At 39.1% G+C, this 21798-nt stretch overlaps 1 protein-coding gene across 5 annotated transcripts in view; it reads left to right on the top strand.

The window, feature by feature from the left end:
• P4HA1 (prolyl 4-hydroxylase subunit alpha 1) overlaps positions 1–21798 on the top strand; it is a 100372-nt gene that overhangs the window by 18019 nt on the left and 60555 nt on the right. For 3 of the 5 annotated variants that reach the window (XM_077946626.1, XM_015147400.3, XM_015147401.3), the window contains exons 2-5: positions 10500–10607; positions 11580–11676; positions 13538–13689; positions 16690–16827. In XM_077946626.1, the coding sequence (XP_077802752.1) occupies positions 10532–10607; positions 11580–11676; positions 13538–13689; positions 16690–16827 (463 nt within the window). In that variant the 5' untranslated portion in view covers positions 10500–10531. The remainder of the gene's footprint in view (positions 1–10499; positions 10608–11579; positions 11677–13537; positions 13690–16689; positions 16828–21798) is intronic. The other 2 variants (XM_028826493.2, XM_077946627.1) reach the window with 1 other exon arrangement.

The following is a 21798-nucleotide window of genomic DNA, read 5'->3' on the forward strand; positions in this document are numbered from 1 at the left end:
AAAAAAAAAAAAAAAGGCATTTACAATATGCCCAGTAGACTGTAGGAGAATCAAGAATGATGAGAACTGTTTCATAGGAGAAGTAGGTCATAAAAAGTACATGATGTATCATCATGTGGCTAACATTTTACTAGATATTAAATCTGTAGCACTGAATGGCAATGCATATCTAGATTCACATCCTCTACAACCACTAATTCATTTATCCCTATTGTAGTATATATGGTCTTATTTTGTCTGTCTTTACCTTAACTTGAGAAATTTGGATCTGGCATTAGAATAGAGAGAGAACTGAAGGCTAGAAAGAGAAGGGGTAGACTGGGGTAAATAAAAGTGGAATTTTGGCAGAATAGCCTTGGGAGGGATGAAGCTGAGTATACCTGGGCCTCAGAGCAATAATCCATTTGTTAGGAGGAAAGGGACTGCTAAAGCTAGCTTTTGAGTATTTTACTTTGACCTGAGTGGCCTTGGTCTGAATAGCTCATATTCAGAGATAAGAATATATTTAACTTTTTTGTACTAAGAATAGTATTTGAGTAATGCTATAGGTACATATGAGAATTTGGCCTTCATCTCTGCAGAGTCAGTTAAACACAAGTTTCTCCAGATATTTCCATTACAGGAATCAAAGTTCTTTGATTTTTGGAACTTCAGTAAAACCCAAGAATGAATAGCCGAGAACTATCATTGGAGAAAAGATAGACATACGGATCAATTGAACAAAATAGAGAATTGAGTCACACAAAAATTGTCAGTTCATTTTGAAACAGTGTAAGGGCAATTCAGTAGAGGATAGTATGGAACAGTTGAATATTCATATGCAAAGAAAAAAAAGAATCTTTGTTTTATTTGGACACCAAGTATCCACTGTTGGACACTGGGCAGTCCCTTGCCCAGGAATTTATATGAATATGGGGACAAATGACATGAATCCACCAATGGATATGAAATAAAGTTTACTTACACAGTAAACAGCAAAAGGATTCCTCAAGGTCAGGGACTTAGGTTTAGTCCAGAATGAAGCAAAAGTGAAACAGGGTGGGTGGCTTTGGTTTTCATTGTGACCAAAAGGTGGAAATTGTTTGATGGTTCCTATGTGTGGTATTTACATGGTTTCAACTTCACACCAATACCAAGGGAGGGAATACCTGGGCTTTCTTACAGACTTACCCAGATGTGGGACAAAAGGGAGAGAGGTGTGGGACTTAAAAGCAATCCGCACTCAAACATCAAAATGAAATCTTTTTCTTTATTAGAGCCTCAATCTGTACTTCACACTCTATGCAAAAATTAGTTCAAAATGGTTCATAGGCTGGGTCTGGTCGCTCACATTTGTAATCCCAGCATTTTGGGAGGTTGAGGCAGGAGGATTGCTTGAGCACAGGAGTTTGAGACTAGCCTTGGCAATAGAGTGAGACCCATTTCTATTTTAAAAGGTTCATAGATTGTGAAGTAAAATGTACGGCTATAAAATATTTGAAAGAAAACATAGGAAAAAAAAAATATATATATTTTTGAGACAGAGTCTTGCTCTGTCGTCCAGGCTGGAGTGCAGTGGCAGGATCTTGGCTTACTGCAAACTCTGCCTCCCAGGCTCACACCATTCTCCTGCCTCAGCCTCCCGAGTAGCTGGGACTGCAGGCATCCGCCACCACGCCCGGCTAATTTTTTGTATTTTTAGTAGAGACGGGGTTTCACTGTGTTAGCCAGGATGGTCTCGATCTCCTGACCTCGTGATCCGCCCGCCTTGGCCTCCCAAAGTGCTGGGATTACAGGCATGAGCCACCGTGCCCGGCCGGACAAAACTTTTTGACCGTGGGTCAGGCGGAGATTTCTTGAACATGATACCGAGAACATGATTCATAAATGAGCGAACTGATAAATTAGACTTCATCAAAATTAAGAACTTCTGTTCTTCTAAACACTCTGTTGAGAGAATAAAAAGACTTCACAGACTAGGAGAAAATATTCCCCATCACATATTTGACCAAAAATAGACTGTATAAGGAACTCAAAGCTGGGCATGGTGGCTCACTTCTGTAATCTCAGAACTTTGGGAGGCCAAGACTGGAGAATTGCTTGAAAGTCCAGGAGTCTGAGACCAGCCTGGGCAACACAGTGAGACCCCATCTCTATTAAAAAAAATTCAGTAAGTAAACAACTTAATTTAAAAGAGCAAAAGATTTGAGTTGACACTATGCAGGAAGGTGTATGAACAGCAGATAAACACCCCAAAAGGTGTTAAACATAGGCCGGACATGGTGGCTCATGCCTGTATTCCCAGAACTTTGGGAGGCTGAGGTGGGCGGATCACCTGAGGTTAGGAGTTCAAGACCAGCCCGGCCAACATAGCGAAACCCTGTCTCTACTAAAGTACAAGATTAAATTAGATGTGGTGGCACGTGCCTGTAATCCCAGCTACCTGGGAGACTGAGACATGAGAATCACTTGAACCCAGGAGGCGGAGGTTGCAGTGAGACAAGGTTGTGCCACTGCATTCCAGCTTGGGTGACAGAGTGAGACTCTGTCTCAAAAATCAAAAAAAAGGCATTAAACATCATTAGTAATGTGGAATTGCAAATTAAACCCATAATGAGATACCACTATATGCCTATTGTGAAAATTAAGATATTAAGAGAAAGTAAGGAAAAACGGCAATACAAAATGCTGGTAAGAATGTGGAGCAATGGAAACTTTCTTCCTTTGCTGTTGGGAGGGCAAATTGTATAGCTACTGTGGAGAAATGTTTGGCAGTTTTTTATGAAGGTAAATATACACTTGTAATATGACCCAACATTCCCACTCCTAGGTATTTACCCAAGTGAAATGAGAACTTAGGTTGACTTCCTTTTTTTTTTTGAGATGGAGTCTCACTCTCTTGCCCAGGCTGGAGTGCAGTGACACAATATCGGCTCACTGCAACCTCCGCCTCCTGGGTTCAAGCAGTTCTCCTGCCTCAGCCTCCCAATTAGCTGGGATTTACAGGCACATGCCACCACGCCTGGCTAATTTTTGTATTTTTAGTAGAGATGGGGTTTCACCATGTTGGCCAGGTTGGTCTTGAACTCCTGACCTCAAGTGATCTGCCTGCCTCGGCCTCCCAGAGTGCCAGGATTACAGGCATGAGCCACCGCTCCTAGCCTGTTTTCTTTTTAATTTTTTAAAAACAGCTTTATTGAGTAATAATTCTTGTACCATACAATTTTCCCTTTGAAGTATGCATTTCAGTGACTTTTAATATATTCACAGTTGTGTTACCACAACAATCAATTTTAAAACATTTATTTCACTCCAAAAAGAAACCCCAGACCCAGTAGCAGTCACTCCGATTGTCCCTTGCCTAGCCCTGGGCAACCACTAATCTACTTTTTGTCTCTAGAGATTATTTTACTTAATGTTTTCAAGTTTCATTTGTGTTATAACATATATCAGTACTTCATTTCCGTTTATAGCCAAATAATATTCCATTGTATGGATAGAACCACACTTTGTTTACCCACTAATGGATATTTAGGTTATTTCCACCCTTTTGGCTATTATGAATAATGCTGCTGCCATGAACATTCATGCACAAGTTTTTGTGTGGACATGTGTTCTCATTTCTTTTGGGTATAGACCTATGAGTGAAATAGCTGGGCCATATGGTTACTCTGTTTAGCTTTTTTGAGGAACTAAACTGTTTTCCAGACCAACTGCCTCATTTTACATTTCTACCAGCAATGTATCAGAGTTCCAGTTTCTCCCTGTCCTTGTCAATACTTGTAATTGTGTGTCACTTTTTGTTTTAAAGAGATGAAGTCTCACTGTGTTGCCCAGGTTGGAGTACAGTGGCCATTCTCAGGTGCAATCATAGTGCACTTATATGCTCAAACTCCTAGACTCCAGTGATCCTCCTGCCTCAGTCTCCCAAGTAGATGGAACTATAGGTGTATGCCACTGTACCCACTAGTCATTTTTTACTGTAGCTATCAAAGTGGCAGTGAAGTGGTATCTCATTGTGGAATTGATTTGCATTTTCATAGTGATGAATGATGTTGAACATCTTCTCATGTACTTGCCTCTTTGGAGAAATGTCTATTCAAATCTTTTGCCCATTAAAAAAAATTACTGGCCGGGTGCGGTGGCTCACAACTGTAATCCCAGCACTTTGGGAGGCCAAGGCGGGCAGATCACCTGAGGTCGGGAGTTCAAGACCAGCCCGACCAACATGGAGAAACCCCGTCTCTACTAAAAATACAAAATTAGCCAGGTGTGGTGGCTTGTGCCTGTAATCCCAGCTACTCGGGAGGCTGAGGCAGGAGAATTGCTTGAACCCAGGAGGTGGAAGTTGCAGTGAGCTGAGATTGTGCCATTGCACTCCAGCCTGGGCAACAAGAGCAAAACTCTTGTCTCAAAAAAAAAAAAAATTATTGAGTTCTGAGTTCTTTATATATTTGGATACTAAACCTGATACTATCGGAAATGTGATTTGCAAATACTTTTTTATGTTGTCTTCACTTTCTTGAAGCACAGCAGTTTTAGATTTTGGCAAAGTTCAATTTGTTTATTTCTTTGGCTTCTTGTGCTTTAGGTGTCATATCTAAGAAACTGTTGCCTAAGCGTTATGATTAATTGCCTAATCCAAAGTTATGAAGATAATTTCTTTTTTTTTAATGAGATGGACTCACTCTGTCGCCCAGACTGGAGTGCAGTGGCACAATCATGGCTTATAGTACCCTCTGCCTCCTGGGCTCAAGCAATCCTTCCACCTCAGCCTCCTGAGTTGCTGGGACTGCAGGAGCATGCCACCATGCCTGGCTGATATTTGTATTTTTTTGTAAAGATTGAGTTTCACCATGTTGCCAAGGCTGGTCTTGAACTCTTGAACTCAAGTGATCCTTCCATCTTGGCCTCCCAAAGTGCTGGGATTACATACACCTCGGTGGCATGAACCACCAAGCCTGGCCAGTTTATTGTCTTAAACTTCAAAATGGTCTTAATGTGTTAATTTTAGGGCAAATTTAAAGTTTTCTTGTTTATTCCCAGGTAATTAAGTGTTGCTTTTGCAAATGAACTTTTTAAAATTTTTTCCTGTGATTGGTTATTCTTTGTATATAACGGTCATTTTCTAAAGAGAATGCCAGTTTTTACCCTCAAATAATCATTTTTCAAGTAGTATAACTGCTGTATAAAATTCATTCTTGGGTTGGGCACGGTGGCTTATACCTGTAATCCCAGCACATTGGGAGGCTCAGGTGGGAAGACTGCTTGAGTCCAGGAGTTGGAGACCAGCCTGGGCAACATAAGGAGATCCCAACTCTACAAGAAATAAAAGAAAATTTAAAAAATTGACCGGTCATGGTGGCACAAGCCTGTAGTCCAAGCCACTCAGGAAGCTGAGGTGGAAGGATCACTTGAGCCCTGGAGGTCAAGGCTGCAGTGAACTGTGATTGCTCCACTGCACTCCAGACTGGGCAACAGAGCCAGACCCTGTCTCCGAAACAACACAATTAGTCTTGAATGAAGTTTCATGAAAACTGCTGAATTTGGAATTGTTTGCCTTACTTCACTTAATAATTTATATTTAAGTTTAAGAAATCTAAAATGCATATTGTACAAACAATACTTTTTTTTTTTTTTTTTTTTTTTTTTGAGACGGAGTCTCGCTCTGTCACCCAGGCTGGAGTACAGTGGCGTGATCTCGGCTCACTGCAACCTCTGCCTCCTGGGTTCAAGTGATTCTCCTGCCTCAGCCTCCTGAGTAGCTGGGATTATGGGCGCCTGCCACCACACCCGGCTAATTTTTGTATTTTTGGTAGAGACGGGGACCATGTTGGCCAGGCTAGTCCTTGAACTCCTCATCTCAGGTGATCCATCCACCTTGGCCTCCCAAAGTGCTAGGATTACAGGCGTGAGCCACCACACCTGTCCTTGCTGTTATTTTTATGGGTACAGAGTCTCTGTCACCCAGGCTAGAGTGCAGTAGCCCATTCATGGCCCACTGCAGCCTCTACCTCCCAGGCTCAAGTGATCCTCCAGCCTCAACCTACTGAGTAGCTGGGACTACCACCACACCTGGCTATTTAAAAAAATTTTTTTTAATAGAATTGGGGTTTCCTTGTGTTGCCCAGGCTGGTTTCAAACTCCTGGCCTCCAGTGATCCTCCCGCCTTAGCCTCCCAATATGTTGGGATTACAGGCATGAGCCACTGCACCCAGTTTAGGCTTAAGTATCTTTGAAAAAGAAAGTGAAATGTAGAGGCTTATAGAACTAGAAAGTGGAATATGCTCAAAACCTTATATTATTTGTTAGTTACTCTTTTGTTAGAGAGTAATTAACTACTTCTTAAAAGGTTTAGGGTATCTTAATATAAGAGTTAATGCTTTAGGTTTATTATTTTGTACGAAGTTAATTTTTGTGTTACTATAAAAATGTATCACAGGAGGTCTGGAAAATACAGAGATATAAAAGAAAATTATCAGCTGGGCGTGGTGGCTCACGCCTGTAATCCCAGCACTTTGGGAGGCTGAGGCGGGCAGATCACGTGAGGTCAGGAGTTCGAGACCAGCCTGGCCAACATGGCAAAACCCCGTCTGTACTAAAAATACAAAAATTAGCCGGGCGTGTTGGCAGATGCCTATAATCCCAGCTACTTGGGAGGCTGAAGCAGGAGAATCGCTTTAACCCGGGACACAGAGGTGGCAGTGAGCCAGAGTGAGTAGACTGCGCTACTACACTCCAGCCTGGGCAACAGAATGAGACTCTTGTCTCAAAAAAAAAAAAAAAAGAAAATTATCTACTGTTTTACTAACCAGAGACAATTACACTTTGGTGAATTTCCTCTGCATATGTTCTTGCATAGTTATGACCATATTATGATGTTAATTTTTTCTTTGTTTTGACCAGTGTTAATTTATAACTTTGTGTTGTGGTAATGAAAACATAATCTTAGTCAGTATAGATTCCACCAGGGTTGTATGATAATTTTTAAATCTTGTTTTTTCATTTAACTCTACAAGTTAAAGGATGTGTTCATTTTAAGTTTCTTGGCATATAACAACATTAAATAATTTTGCTTGTTAATTGTTCACTTGATGGGCAAAAATGGTGTCTTATTTTATGTCATTAATTACTAATAAGTTTGAGCATTTTTTGTTGAGCTAACAACTTTTCCTTTTTGTGAGTTCCAAGTTCTTTATCCACTTGTCTATTAACATCTTAGTGGTTTTCTTATTGATTTGTATGAGCTCCTTAAAAGTGCTCTATTTTCTTTAAATGATTTTCTAGTTTGAGTTTTAAAGTGTTTTTTTTTTTTTTTTCCCACACATAAGCTTATTTTGTGTATTCAAATTCCATCTGGCTTTTGATAGGTTGTTTTCTTTCTCTCTCTCTCTTTTTTTTTTTCCTGAGATGAGGTCTCACTTTGTTGTCCAGGCTGGAGAGCAGTGACAAGATCATGGCTCACTGCAGCCTCAACCTCCTGGTCTCAAGTGATCCTCCTGCGTCAGCCTCCCAAGTAGCTGGGACCACAGGTGTATGCCACCATGCCCAGCTAATTTTTTGATTTTTTTTTTTTTTTTTTTTTTGTAGAGATGAGGTCTTGCTATGTTGCCCAGTCTGGTCTCAAACTCCTGAGCTCAAGCGATCCTCTTGCTTTGGCCTCCCAAAGTACAGGGATTACAGGTGTGAACCACTGTGCCCAGGCATTTTCTTATTTTTAAGTTTAGAAATTCTCTGCTTTTAGAGATCTGATAACTATTCTGTTGTTGCTGTTTGTTTTACTTTGTTTTGTTGATTATAACTATGTAATCCATCTAGAATTTATTTTGAAACATGATGTACGGTAAAGATACTTATTCTTTCTATGATTGTTTTGAATTTTTACATAGGCTCTGTCATTCTTAAAATATTTTCATGCTATGTGAAGAAAAATACTATCTTAAGCTGGTTATTTTTAGTTATTTCTGTAGGCTAATGGTTTTTAATTCCTTGTGAGATTTAAGGACAATGGGAGATGACAAAAAACTTTAGTGACAATATATTTTAACAATGGCAAAATAACCTGTTTTCTGACAAATCTAAACTCTCTTATCAGAGTTAAAAGTTTAGATAACATTTGTGATTAGCCTTCTGTTAGTACAGTGAAAACATTTGTATTTTCTGCAAATAGCATTTATCCATGAAGAAAATTAGAATAAAAATCTGTTTAAATGGAAAATTCTAGACTCTTCAGACAGCTCAGGCTTTTCAAAAAGCCTTGTGCTTTGGCAGGAGCCCAGGATAGGAAGTGTCTACATCTGCTACATTCTAGAAGCCTTCCCCAAATCACTGTAACGTAGCCAAAAGAGCAGTGTATTTCATTACTTTGTGGTTCTGGAAATATCTGGAAGTTTGCCGCAAACTCGAGGGAGGAGACTAAGGAGTACTTCCAATTTTTGTGGTGATCTGTTTTTATTGAGATTCAAGTTAGGGGGACAGTGGGGTTATTTTTTAGCTCTTGTAGAATGGGGAGCTTTCAGTTTGAACTTGAGCCTTTTGGTTTAGCTCATGTCACATAGGAAGACGAGTCAGAGGGGCCTGCACAAAGAGGAACAGGTTGACAAGTCAGTTTAACCAATGGGAGCCTGTTACTGGAGCAAACTATATTGTAATGGTAACTTACTCTCCTGTAAAGTAATAAGAAAGACAAAGTTCATGTTTGTAGGGGAGAAGGTGAAGAGAAGAGTGCTAGCAGGGCATCTGGGAAAGTGAGGTAAAGCCTTTCTGTTGGTTAGTTTATATCCTCATTTGCCGTGAAGAATCCTCACTAGAAAAGATAGTGCTACCATGGATATAGAGCAAAAACACAAATGGGCTTTGCTGCCAGGTTTTAAAAAAGAAAGAATAGAGGCCACAGAGATGTCTTAGGCTAAGTTTTTTTTGTTTTTGTTTTTGTTTTTTTTTACATAGAACACAGTTGATAAGAGAAACAAAACTAAAGTCTGGGTCCTTTGAGAGAAAATACTTGTTTAAATGGACATGGCTATTTATTCATTTTGGATTCTCTATAACTTTAAAAAAAAAAAAGACATGCACAGTGGTGCAGACCTGTATTTCCAGCTACTCAGGAGGCTGAGGTGGGAGGATCATTTGAGCCCAGGAGTTTGAGTTCAACTTGGACAACGTAGCAAGACCCCTGTCTCTTAAAAAACCAAACCAAGAGAACAGTGTCATTGCAATATAATTCATATACCTTATAATTCACCCATTTAGTATTCATGATTCAATGGTTTTTAGTACTTTCACAGAGTCATTCCACCATCAGTCAGTCACCACAGTCAATTTTATTTCATTTATTCATTTGTTTTTTAGAGATGGGGTCCTACTATCTTGCCCAAGCTGGCTTTGTACTCCTGGGTTCAAGTGATCCTCCTGCCTCAGTCTCCCAAGTAGCTGGGACTTCAGGCACCTGCCACTGTGCCTGGCCAGTCAATTTTAGAACATTTTATTGCCCCCAAATCTACAACTTTTGATTGAATTTATTCTAAAAAGTTAAGTTATAGGAAAAAGATGGGCTGGGTGCTATGGCTCACGCACCAGCCTATCCACCCAAAACTTTGGGAGGACAAGGCGGGCGGATCACCTGAGGTCAGGAGTTTGAGACTGTCTAAAAAATACATATATATATATATATATATATATATATATATATGAAAAAGATGAAACAAATTAGGAATTTTAAGGATTAATCCGCTCTGACATCTTTTTCCTTTAAAATATAGTCTAACATTTTGAAAATGTATTGGTAATATTTAATATTTAAATAGATAAGTTGGTATATTTTTATGGAAAATTCATGGGATAGGTCCAAATCACAGAGAAAACTTATTTTTCAGGCTATACAAAAAAGCCACCTGCTATTCATTTACTCTAATTGTAATAGTGACTAAGGAGAACAAACTCAGCATGAATTTTTAAGCACAAATTATCAGGTGATAACAAACATACATTCTTTTCTAATATGGGTGCAGTGGCTCATGCTTATAATCCTAGCGCTTTGGGAGGCTGAGGCGAGTGTATCACTTGAGGCTAGGAGTTCAAGACCAACCTGGCCAACATAGCAAAACCTTGTCTCTGCTAAAAAGACAAAAAGTTAGCGAGGTATGGTGGCACACACCTTTGGTCCCAACTACTTGGGAGGCTGAGGCATAAGAATTGCTTGAACCTGGGAGGCGGAGGTTGCAGTGAGCCAAGATCGCACCACTGGACTCCAGCCTGGGCGACAGAGACTCTATCTCAAAAAAAAAGAAAAAAAAGAAACAGAATAAAACCACAAAAAAGAAATGTCATGGCAGTACTCTAATTATATGAAAAACAAGATAGTAGCTATTATTAAATTATTACACAATAGATAATAACATCAATTTTATGGGCAACCTTGGAATCTTTTACTTTTTCATAGAAATAATAGATAAGGAACTTTTCCTTCCCTCCTTTTGTATTTTTTAAGTAATGGCTGCATTTCTCTATTTCTGTTGTAGGTGTGTGATCCTGTAAAATTAAGTCTTCCAAGATGATCTGGTATATATTAATTATAGGAATTCTGCTTCCCCAGTCTTTGGCTCATCCAGGCTTTTTTACTTCAATTGGTAAGTCTTACTACTTGTTGATTTTTTTTTGGTTTTGCATTTTTTAATTTCCATTTTTTAGTGTTTTAAAATCAGCAAAAACAAACACAGTGTTTTCCCAGAGTATAGGTTTATTTGCTGCCCCTTTAAAAGGTCCTTTTAAAATAATTTGATATTTTCTTTAATTTTTTAATTATAAAAATGATACATATTCAGGTTAAAATAATTTAATGCATATACTTATTCTTAATGCACAGATATACAAGTAATATACTGCATATGTATCTAATCTGCTTTTTCCACTTAAGAATCTACTGTGAACACCAGTATTTTTTGTATTATAACTTAAAAAATATTTTATCATTATTATTTTGAATAGAGACAGGGTCTTCCCATGTTGGCCAGACTGGTCTTCAACTCCTGGTCTCAAGGAATTCTCCTGGCTGGGCCTCCAAAGTGCTGGGATTACAACAGGCGTGAGCCGCCACGCCTGGCCCATAAGTATATACTTATGACTCTTGATTCCAGTATATAAAATGATGGGTTCTTGCATCCTGTTATACATAAACAGATTATTTGAAGCTTTTTTAGTGTGGCTTTTATTTATTAAATAAAAATTTAATTCTAATTAGTCTCAAAAACAAAGGTAAAGGGTTCGAGAAATAAAGAAGTAAAGGTGAAGAAACATTAATTTTTGGAAAGTAGTGTTGATTTGCAATTTAAAAATACATTTGTAGATGTAAAGACAATTTGCTAGCACAGTCTAAAGCTTGCAAAATTAAGTGGCTTGAAAATCAGAACTGGAACTCTTGATTAGAAGTTTTTGGCTTTATTTTGGTTTATCTGGTAAAAAAGGAAGAAAAGATCGTCTCCAGCATATCTGATTCATGCCAGTTAAATTGTCTCATAGAATGAAACAGTCTTAATCATTCTTATTCTTAACATACCTGTTAAGGATATGAGTATTTGATAACCTTCTTCCCCTTCTACTAGGTCAGATGACTGATTTGATTCATACTGAGAAAGATCTGGTGACTTCCTTGAAAGATTATATTAAGGCAGAAGAGGACAAGTTAGAACAAATAAAAAAGTAAGCAAAATGTTTACTTATTATGACTCTGACTAAACCTGGATGTTTTCTTTCTCGAGCTAAAATATTCTTTAAGTAGAAATGAAACCCATTTTTGAACCTTACAAAGCCAGTTGAAGTGGCTAAAATAGGAGTATAGAGAACAAGTTAGACTTGGGCCAACTTTCACATGGAAGAATATGGGTTGAGATAAGAATATGGATAGATATTGGCTAGGTGCGGTGGCTCATGCCTGTAATCCAGCACTTTGGGAGGCCGAGGAGGGTGGATCACTTGAGGCCAGGAGTTTGAGACCAGCCTGGCCAACATGGTGAAACCCTGTCTTTACTAAAAATACAAAACTAGCTGGGTGTGGTAGCACGTGCCTGTAATCCCAGCTGCTTGGGAGGCTAAGGTAGGAGAATCACTTGAACCCGGGAGGTGGAGGCTACGGTGAGCCAGGATTGTGCCACTGCACTCCAGCCTGGGCTACAGAGCAAGAGACTATCTCAAAAAAAAAAAAAAAAAAAGGATGGATATGGGAAGTTAACTAATAATTTTTTTTTTTTTTTTTTTGAGACAGAGTCTTGCTCTGTTGCCCAGGCTGGAGTGCAGTGACATGATCTCGGCTCACTGCAACCTCCACCTTCCAGGTTCAAGTGATTCTCCTGCCTCAGCCTCCCGAGTAGCTGGGACTACAGGTGTGCGCCACCACGCCTGGGTAATTTTTGTATTTTTAGTAGAGACGGGGTTTTGCCATGTTGGCCAGGCTGGTCTCGAACTCCTGACCTCAGGTGATATGCCCGCCTTGGCCTCCCAAAGTACTGAGATTACAGGTGTGAGCCACTGTACCCAGCCTGACTGATAATTTTAAAAGTATTGCTAATATCTTCTATCCTCCTCTAACCTCTTAGTCAACCCACCTGCTGCTGCAATTTTCCAATTCTACTTATCCTTTACTTCCATGGTTCCACTGTAGAGATTATAGTGATAAGTATGGTTAGTGTTATTTAATTGATACAGTTTTTCTCTCTCTCTCTCTTTTTTTTTTTTTTTTTTTTTTTGAGATGGAGTCTCGCTCTGTCGCCCAGGCTGGAGTGCAGTGGCCGGATCTCAGCTCACTGCAAGCTCCGCTTCCCGGGTTCACGCCATTCTCCTGCTTCAGCCTCCCGAGCAGCTGGGACTACAGGCGCCCGCCACCTCGCCCGGCTAGTTTTTGTATTTTTAGTAGAGACGGGGTTTCACCATGTTAGCCAGGATGGTCTCGATCTCCTGACCTCGTGATCTGCCCGTCTTGGCCTCCCAAAGTGCTGGGATTACAGGCTTGAGCCACTGCGCCCGGCCGATACAGTTTTTCTCAAATATGAATTTAATTGACTCATGTTCATAGTTAATCCTGACCTGAGAATTCCTGTCTTTTGTTTAAGCTGAGTGTTCAGTTTTTTTGTTTTAAGATACAGTTTCTAGAAACTGGATGTAAAGACTTAGTATAAGTTAATTTAAATGAACATGTGACTGAATTTGGGTTGGGCTAATTTGTAGTTTGTAATAATCAGTTATTTGGCCCTGGAACCTATGAGGAAATGAATTTTTAGACTTTTACTAGAGGGATTTGGTCACAACTTTTACTAAGACAGGGAGGTTCCATTTACTGTAGCCATTTGGGAGAAACAAAATTAAAACAAAAAGTCCTATAGTTGTATTGATTCTGCCAAGAGGCTCTTGCTTTTTAAAGAGACCTTTTAATTTTACTTTAAAAAGAAACTATAGGTATAGTTTAACTCAAAAACTTCTAGTCATTATTTTTTCTGAGCATTTCACTAAATTGTGTTTTTCCCTATGAAATATACCTATTCTCAGTTTTTATGTTTTACATCTGTAGATGGGCAGAGAAGTTAGATCGGCTAACTAGTACAGCGACAAAAGATCCAGAAGGATTTGTTGGTCATCCAGTAAATGCATTCAAATTAATGAAACGTCTGAATACTGAGTGGAGTGAGTTGGAGAATCTGGTCCTTAAGGATATGTCAGATGGTAAGTCTGAAGAGATTCCTGAGTAAGGCAATATTGCCACCATCTGTAGAAATAATAAAATTAGTGATAAATTCAGTTCCCAGGAAACCAAGTGTTCAGTGTTATAACTGGATTTTGCCTGGATGCATTTGGTTTGAATAGAGTTAATTTAGTCAAAATCCTGAATTCTTTGACTAAAAAAGAAGTAATTTCATTTATTGTTGACTTTTGTTTTGAAATCTGCAAAAGTGAATAGATTATTTGGCATATAGCTTCGTTTCTGAGAGTAATCATTTTTATTTTAGGATTACCTTCAAATTTTAAAAAAGTATGTATCTGCAATCAATTTTTAAAAATGTTGGGAGTGTTACTATAAAGAGAAATATTAGCTGTGTTCTATCTAGTATTTTGAAGTTTAGAAGTAGTTTGCTCAATGTAGACAATCAAACTGAGGCTGCAAACCGTAATAGTGAATAAGTGATGCAATTGTAGTTGGAGTGTTGAAATGTTTTAGATACTTTAATAACAGACGTAGAAGACTAAATCTGGACTTCAGTAAGGAGGTAAAGGGAATTATACCCCCCCCCCAAAAAAAAGAAAAAGAGACGGAAAAGAGCTGAGCTACTTATGTAGATAAAATACGCCAAGGGTACTTACCAGTGTTTGTAAGCGGTGACTATTATGCACAGGGGTCAGGAAGCCTTGAAACAAAAAATATGGCAAGTACTTGTGAATACTTCTTTACTGTGAGAGGGAAGTGTCCGTGATTATTTTCTGTACTATATAATACCTTGGGAACCTTTTTTTTTTTTTTTGGAGATAGGGTCTCACTGTTGCCCAGGCTGGAATACAGTGGCACAATCATGGTTCACTGCAGCTTTGAACTCCTGGGCTCAAGCAATCCTCCCACCTCAGCCTCCTCAGTAGCTGGCACTTCAGGCATAGACCACCACGCTGGGCCAATTAAAAAATTTTTCTTTCGTAGAAACAAGGTCTTGCTATGTTGCCCAGGCTGATCTCAAATTCTCGGCCTCATGTGATCCTTCCACCTCAGCCTCGCACAGTGCTTGGGATTACACATGTGAGCCCTGGTTCCTGGCCCCTGAAAACATTTTTTAAAGGAAATCCACATATTTATTCTCAAGTAATGAACTAAGTTGTTTTATAATGTGAACCTTGGGACTTCGTTGTTTGAATCTGTAGTAGTCATTTCTATAATGCTATAATGCTATATATTTTTAATTTTTCTTAGAATTTTGTTTGTAGCATAAGAAATATTACAGCCTTTTATAAAATTTGTAAAACTTGCTAGTGAAATTCCCTATAGAAATTGCGACTGAGAGTTGGTCATAAAACTAAAAATATTGTTGGAAACAGAGCAGGTCAAAACTCCCATGCTGATCTAATAATGGAATTACACCAATAAAAAGCCACTGCACGTCAGCTTGGGCAACATGGCAAGACTCTCTCTCTAAAAAGAGACAAAACAGCATAAAAATATGCTTGATATAAACTCTAGCCCTCTTCTAGTTATTTGTTCATTTGTACATTTTCATTTACATAAAAATGCCAGGTCTCAACCAGGCACGGTGGCTCAGGCCTGTAATCCTAGTAGTTGGGGAGGCTGAGGCTGGCACATCACTTGAGGTTGGGAATTCGAGAGCAGCTCAGCCAACATGGTGAAACCCCGTCTCTACTGAAAATATAAAAGTTAGCTGGGCATGGTGGTGGGCACCTTTAATCCCAGCTACTCGGGAGACTGAGGCAGGAGAATCGCTTGAACCCGGGAGTCAGAAGTTGCCGTGAGCCGAGATTGTGCCACTGCACTCCAGCCTGGGTGACAGAGCAAGACTGCATCTCAAAAAAAAAAAAAAGCCTGGTGTCTTGCTGTTCAAAATACTTAGTCAGCTGGACACAGTTGCTCACGCCTGTAATCCCAGCACTTTGGGAGGCCAAGGCAGGTGGATCGTTTGAGGCCAGGAGTTGGAGACCAGCCTGGGCAACATGGTGAAACCCCATCTCTACTAAAAATACAAAAATTAACCGGGTGTGGTGGCACATGCCTGTAATCCCAGCTCCTTGGGAGGCTGAGGCATGATAATTGCTTGAACCTGGGAGGTGGAGGTTGCAGTGAGCTGAGATCGTGCCACTGCACTCCAGCCTGGATGACAGAGTGAGACTCTGTCTCACAGAAAAACCATATAGTTGCTTATAAGTTAATCAGTACGAGAGGGAAGTCTCATACCTAATTTTTATTCACAAGTAATGATACTTATATTAAAATTTTAAACTACTTTGTTTCTTAAGGAGTATTTAGCATCCATTCTCCTTGAGGTTATATAGTTATCAGTAATTGGTTTGTTAGTTTGATTTTTGCTGTAGTTTATGTAAATCCTCTTTAAGATTAGCTTTATATATTGTAAATTTTGGTGGATCAACACCATGTTTAATAATTAAACTGATCTAAATATATTTTAGTAAACTAGCTTAGCTGTTGATCTTAAATATATAATTAATATCGCCTCCTTGTCCTTGAAGAATTCCACCAAACTTTATATATTTACATATTTATATAATGTGTAATACATGGAAGAAGAAAACAACTTTAAGAGCACACATTTTACTTACCATCTGTTATCTGGAAATATGATTGTCAGTGAATGTTATTTTCAAACCCATAAATGTGTTCATTTCCCAAACTTAGTGGATGCACTTTTGTTTTCTTGCTATAACTAAAAACTCATAACTATTATGTTAGGTGATCTTTACCTGGTAATACAGATATAATTTATATAACAGCGTTACAGTTCTTAAACAATACTAGGCTTTTGGAAGATTAAACAAGTTAGAAGTGTGCCAAGTCTCATTCAGTGTATTTAAGTTTTTCTTGTTGAGTATGTAGAACTTTTCATGGTATGGTAGAAAATAATAAAATAGATTTTGAACAGTCCTTATTAAGTCTCTTTATGGGAAGTTAATGAGGTTTTACATTCTTTTTTTCTTTTATTTATCTATTTCAAGGCTTTATCTCTAACCTAACCATTCAGAGACAGTACTTTCCTAATGATGAAGATCAGGTTGGGGCAGCCAAAGCTCTGTTACGTCTCCAGGATACCTACAATTTGGATACAGATACCATCTCAAAGGGTAATCTTCCAGGTAAGATCATTCTTCCATTCTATAAAATACCATCACCTAGCTTCTCTGTTGAGTCCATTAAGACAATGTTAGTATAAAAAAGACTTTTGCATTTTAAGATTTTAAGTTGTAGTTTGTTTCATAGCCTTTGAAGACTAAAGAATCACCTTCCCTTTCTCTTAGGGCTTAATAGTTATAGGTAGGCTTCTAGCTTGTTACTCTGAAAACTTGTATTGATAGAGGCTAACTTAAGTAGGCAATTTTAGTGTGTAAAGAAAAGAAACTATCATTTTACCAAATGTTTTTATTCAGAACACCTAATACTATTCGTAAGCTTTGTATGTAAAGCTATAAGGGAATTGATAGTCAAAGTTTATATGTTAAATAATTAAAAGCCAAGATGTTTTGGGTATCCACATATGTTTAAAGTGTTCCATAGTGTGGAACATCCTACTTTCTTACCTATTTTTTGGCAAAGTCCTCTTTTTAATTAAGTTAGTTACTTTCATGATAATTTACTTCTGCCATCCCTCACTTTTTCAAAGTTTGTGACTTATTAACACTAGTATCTCCTGTCATTGTCAGCTGCAGAAATAAAATATGTTGTCTCTGTCTTCATACTGTAATTGATTTTCTTTCTTTTTTTTTTTTTTTTTTTTTTTTTTTTTTAAGACAGAGTCTCGCTTTGTCGCCCAGGTTGGAGTGCAGTGGCCGGATCTCAGCTCACTGCAAGCTCCGCCTCCTGGGTTTACGCCATTCTCCAGCCTCAGCCTCCCAAGTAGCTGGGACTACAGACGCCCGCCACCTCGCCCAGCTAGTTTTTTGTGTTTTTTAGTAGAGACGGGGTTTCACCGTGTTAGCCAGGATGGTCTCGATCTCCTGACCTAGTGATCCACCCGTCTCGGCCTCCCAAAGTACTGGGATTACAGGCTTGAGCCACTGCGCCCGGCTGTAATTGATTTTCTCAGCAAGAAAAATCAGTTTATCAAAATATTTTCTTGCTCATCTCCCTTTATTTGAGATGAAGGTATCTATTGGTAAAAACTAAACATGTTATAATAGTAAATAAAATTTATGTTAAGCTGGAATATAATTCCATTAATTTGAACTTCCAAAAATGTACAAATTTGCAAATTTTATTTTCAGTTTCTACTAATATTATACATTATAACACTTTTGATAAGATTATAACCTTATTTTTAAAATTGGCTTCAGGTTTAAAACATTTAATAGATATTAAATAATATGTGCCAGCTATTATGTTAGGTACTGAGCACACATAATGAACAAGACATACACTACCCTTGCCATTAGGGTATTTAACATTCTTACAGATGTAAGATGAGTGCTTGGATGAGAGAAATTCAGGATACCACCATGTGAGCACGTCAAAAGAAACCTATTGCTGAACCTCGTAAGAGATGGTAAAGGAAGAATTCCTGGAAAATATGACGTTAAAAAAATTGAGACCCGGCCGGGCACAGTGGCTCAAGCCTGTAATCCCAGCACTTTGGGAGGCCGAGATGGGCGGATCACGAGGTCGGCGGATCACAAGGTCCGGCAATCGAGACCATCCTGGCTAACACGGTGAAACCCCGTCTCTACTAAAAAAATACAAAAAACTAGCCGGGCGTGGTGGCGGGCGCCTGTAGTCCCAGCTACTCGGGAGGCTGAGGCAGGAGAATGGCGTAAACCCGGGAGGCGGAGCTTGCAGTGAGCTGAGATCCGGCCACTGCACTCCAGCCTGGGCGACAGAGCGAGGCTCCGTCTCAAAAAAAAAAAAAAAAAATTGAGATCCAATGGATAAGGAATTAGCCAGAAAAATGGGGGAGAGGGAGAGAGGAATGCGTAATGGGTGTGGGAGAAGTGTTCCAGACAGAGGGAACATGTAGAAAGGTCAAAAGGAGAGAGCATATCATATTCAGATAACTAACATGTAGTTTGTATGGCTTAATGTAGAGTGCAAGAGGTGAATGCACCAGGTGGATATGGGGGTTTGGGTTTGTGAGAGTAGTGAGAGCTGAGACTAGAGAGGTAAGCAGAAGCCATCTCTTGGAGAGCTTTGTAAGCCATGTGGAAGAGACTGAACTGTCCTGAGTGCAGTGCGGAGCTATTAAAAAGTTTATAAAGGGAATTTATGATTTTTCCTTTTAGAAATACCATTCTGGCTGCCGAATGGAGATTGGGTTGGGGCCAAGGGACAAAGAACCAGGGAGGAGGCTGTTGCAAATATTTAAGTAAGAGGTGATAGTGGATAGATTATCAAGCTACTTATTGGAGTAGAATAGTAGAATTTGATGATGTGCTTGATCGGAATTTCTGGCTTCATCAACTGGATAGGTTCCATTTAACAAAATAGGGCTGGCATGGTGGCTCATGCCTATATTCCCAGCACTTTAGGAGGCTAAGGTGGAAAGGATCCCTTGAGGCTAGGAGTTCAAGACCAGCCTGGACAGCATAGCAAGTCCCTGACTCTACAAAAAAAATGAAAACTTAGCTGGGTGTGGTGGCGCTTGCTTGCAGTCCTAGCTATTTGGGAGGCTGAAGTGGGACGTACTCACACTGCTATAAAGAAATAGCCAAGACTGGGTAATTTATTTTAAAAAAGAGGTTTAATTGACTCACAGTTCCGCATAGCTAGGGATGTCTTAGGAAACTCACAATCATGGTGGAAAGCACTTCTTCACAGGGTGGCAGGAGAGAGAATGAGTGCCAGCAGGGGAAATGCCGGGTGCTTATAAAACCATCCTATCTCATGAGAACTCACTATCACAAGAACAGCATGGGGGAACTGCCCCCATGATTCAGTTATCTCTTCCTTGTCCCGCCCTTGATAGGTGGGGATTATTACAATTCAAGGTGATATTTGAGTGTGAACACAGAGCCAAACCATATCATGGGAGGATCACTTGAGCCCAGGAGTCAAGGCTGGAGTGAGCTGTGATCACGCCACTGCACTGCAACCTGGGCAACAGAGACCCCCATTTCAAAAAACAAAAAGCAAAAAAGAAAACATCCCACCTTAGCCTCCCAAATGTGTGGTGGTGGGTAATAAACGTTATTTAGATTACTCTCTGTGTTTTGTTTAAAGCATGATTATATTCTCATCAAAATGGTCTTGAATATTATTTAACCCTGATTTCACTGTGTTTAGTCTTAGGGGCAATATTCATTCTTTCTCAGCTACTTTTTACCTCCTTGTTAACTTTTTTCCCTCTTTTATCACAGTTTTGGGCTAGTTCTTACTGACTTTTCCTTTCATGCAAATTACTTATAAGTAAAATGTCTGAAATTTCTTAATCACATTATATCCTATAAGTGGTAAAAATAATAGCATGAATGCTAGCATAAGAGTTTTTAGGCTCCCCCAACCCAGATTATTTTCTATTGTTAATAGTCAAATATCACAGATGTGTTCAAAGGCTTTCTTGTGCACCTTCCCTTCTTTAGAACTGATGACTGTTCTGAACTTGGTGTGTATCCTGTCATCTTTTTATAAACTATCACATATATTGTCCATTGTATTGTGTTTTTAAATTTTACGTGAATAGGCCGGGCGCGGTGGCTCAAGCCTGTAATCCCAGCACTTTGGGAGGCCGAGACGGGCGGATCACGAGGCCAGGAGATCGAGAGACGATCCCGGCTAACACGGTGAAACCCCGTCTCTACTAAAAAATACAAAAAAACTAGCCGGGCGAGGTGGCGGGCGCCTGTAGTCCCAGCTACTCGGGAGGCTGAGGCAGGAGAACGGCGTAAACCCGGGAGGCGGAGCTTGCAGTGAGCTGAGATCCGGCCACTGCACTCCAGCCTGGGTGACAGAGCAAGACTCTGTCTCAAAAAAAAAAATAAAATAAAATAAAAATAAATTTTACGTGAATAGTGCATCACACCCTATGTATCTTTCTACAACCTTTTTTTAACCTAATATGTTTAGTAAATTTATCTATGTTGATCACATTCATCTTACTGCTTATATGGTATTGTATAACATTATTTATTCATTCTTCTGGGGATGGATGTACATTTATATTTTATCCAATTTTTTGCTTTATCAAATGAGGTTTGATACATCCTTGTTGATTTTTTTGTGACCATGTACTTATGTGCAAGAGTTTCTCTTAGGGTATAAGAAATCATAGGGTATTTGGTTTTTCATCATGCTTACCAGATGTGGCCAGATTGTTTTCCAGAGCGTGTATTTATACTCTCACCAGCATTGTATGAGAGTTCCCATTTCTTCATATCCTTGCCAGCTCTTGGTTTTGTCAGACTTTAAAAATTTTAGCAATTTGGGTGTGAAATGGTGGGGGTGAGGGAGGAAGGATGGCATGTATTTTAAATTTTCTTCAAACAAAAAAGAGAAATGCTTAGTGGATTTATATTGATGCCACATCACTGCTTGATTAGTTTCATCTGTTTCTTTTGCCGCTTTGAGCCTACCTGTTGAAATGCTTTGTTGATATTTTCATGTAAAATCTGATAGGTTATATACATTTCGACATCAGTGTTGTCCTTATAGTTCTTAAGGACTTCCTTTAGTTTTCAGATTGTTTGTTCCCAACCCTGATTTGTTGAATAGATCCGTATCTGCCAAAGATATCATGCTTTTTTTTAAAGCTGTGATTTTTTTTTTTTTAGGGGGTGGGGGTCAGTAATAGAAAATGTCTTACATATAAAATTCAATTTGCTTCATGTGAAAGTTGAATGTTCACCCTTCTGGTCACTTGCATCACTGTCCTGGTAAGTTAATAAGGTAACTGCAGCAAGCAGCAGATTCTCCAGACATCTCTGGAGCTCACTCAGCTATGAGTGTACCACACTGCCTCAGAGGTGGGACATTAACTTCTAAGTATATGCATTTTAAACATAATTCTCCCTTACAAATTAAGTTTTGATCCATTGAGTGTTCTTGTGAAGTGCAAGAATTTTTGAATTACATGTCTCTCTCAGTTTAACGGATGAACCATAAAAATGTATTTCTTTTTCTTTTTT

This window comes from Macaca mulatta, chromosome 9 (genome assembly GCF_049350105.2).
Source record: "Macaca mulatta isolate MMU2019108-1 chromosome 9, T2T-MMU8v2.0, whole genome shotgun sequence".
Classification (NCBI taxonomy): Eukaryota; Metazoa; Chordata; class Mammalia; order Primates; family Cercopithecidae; genus Macaca; species Macaca mulatta.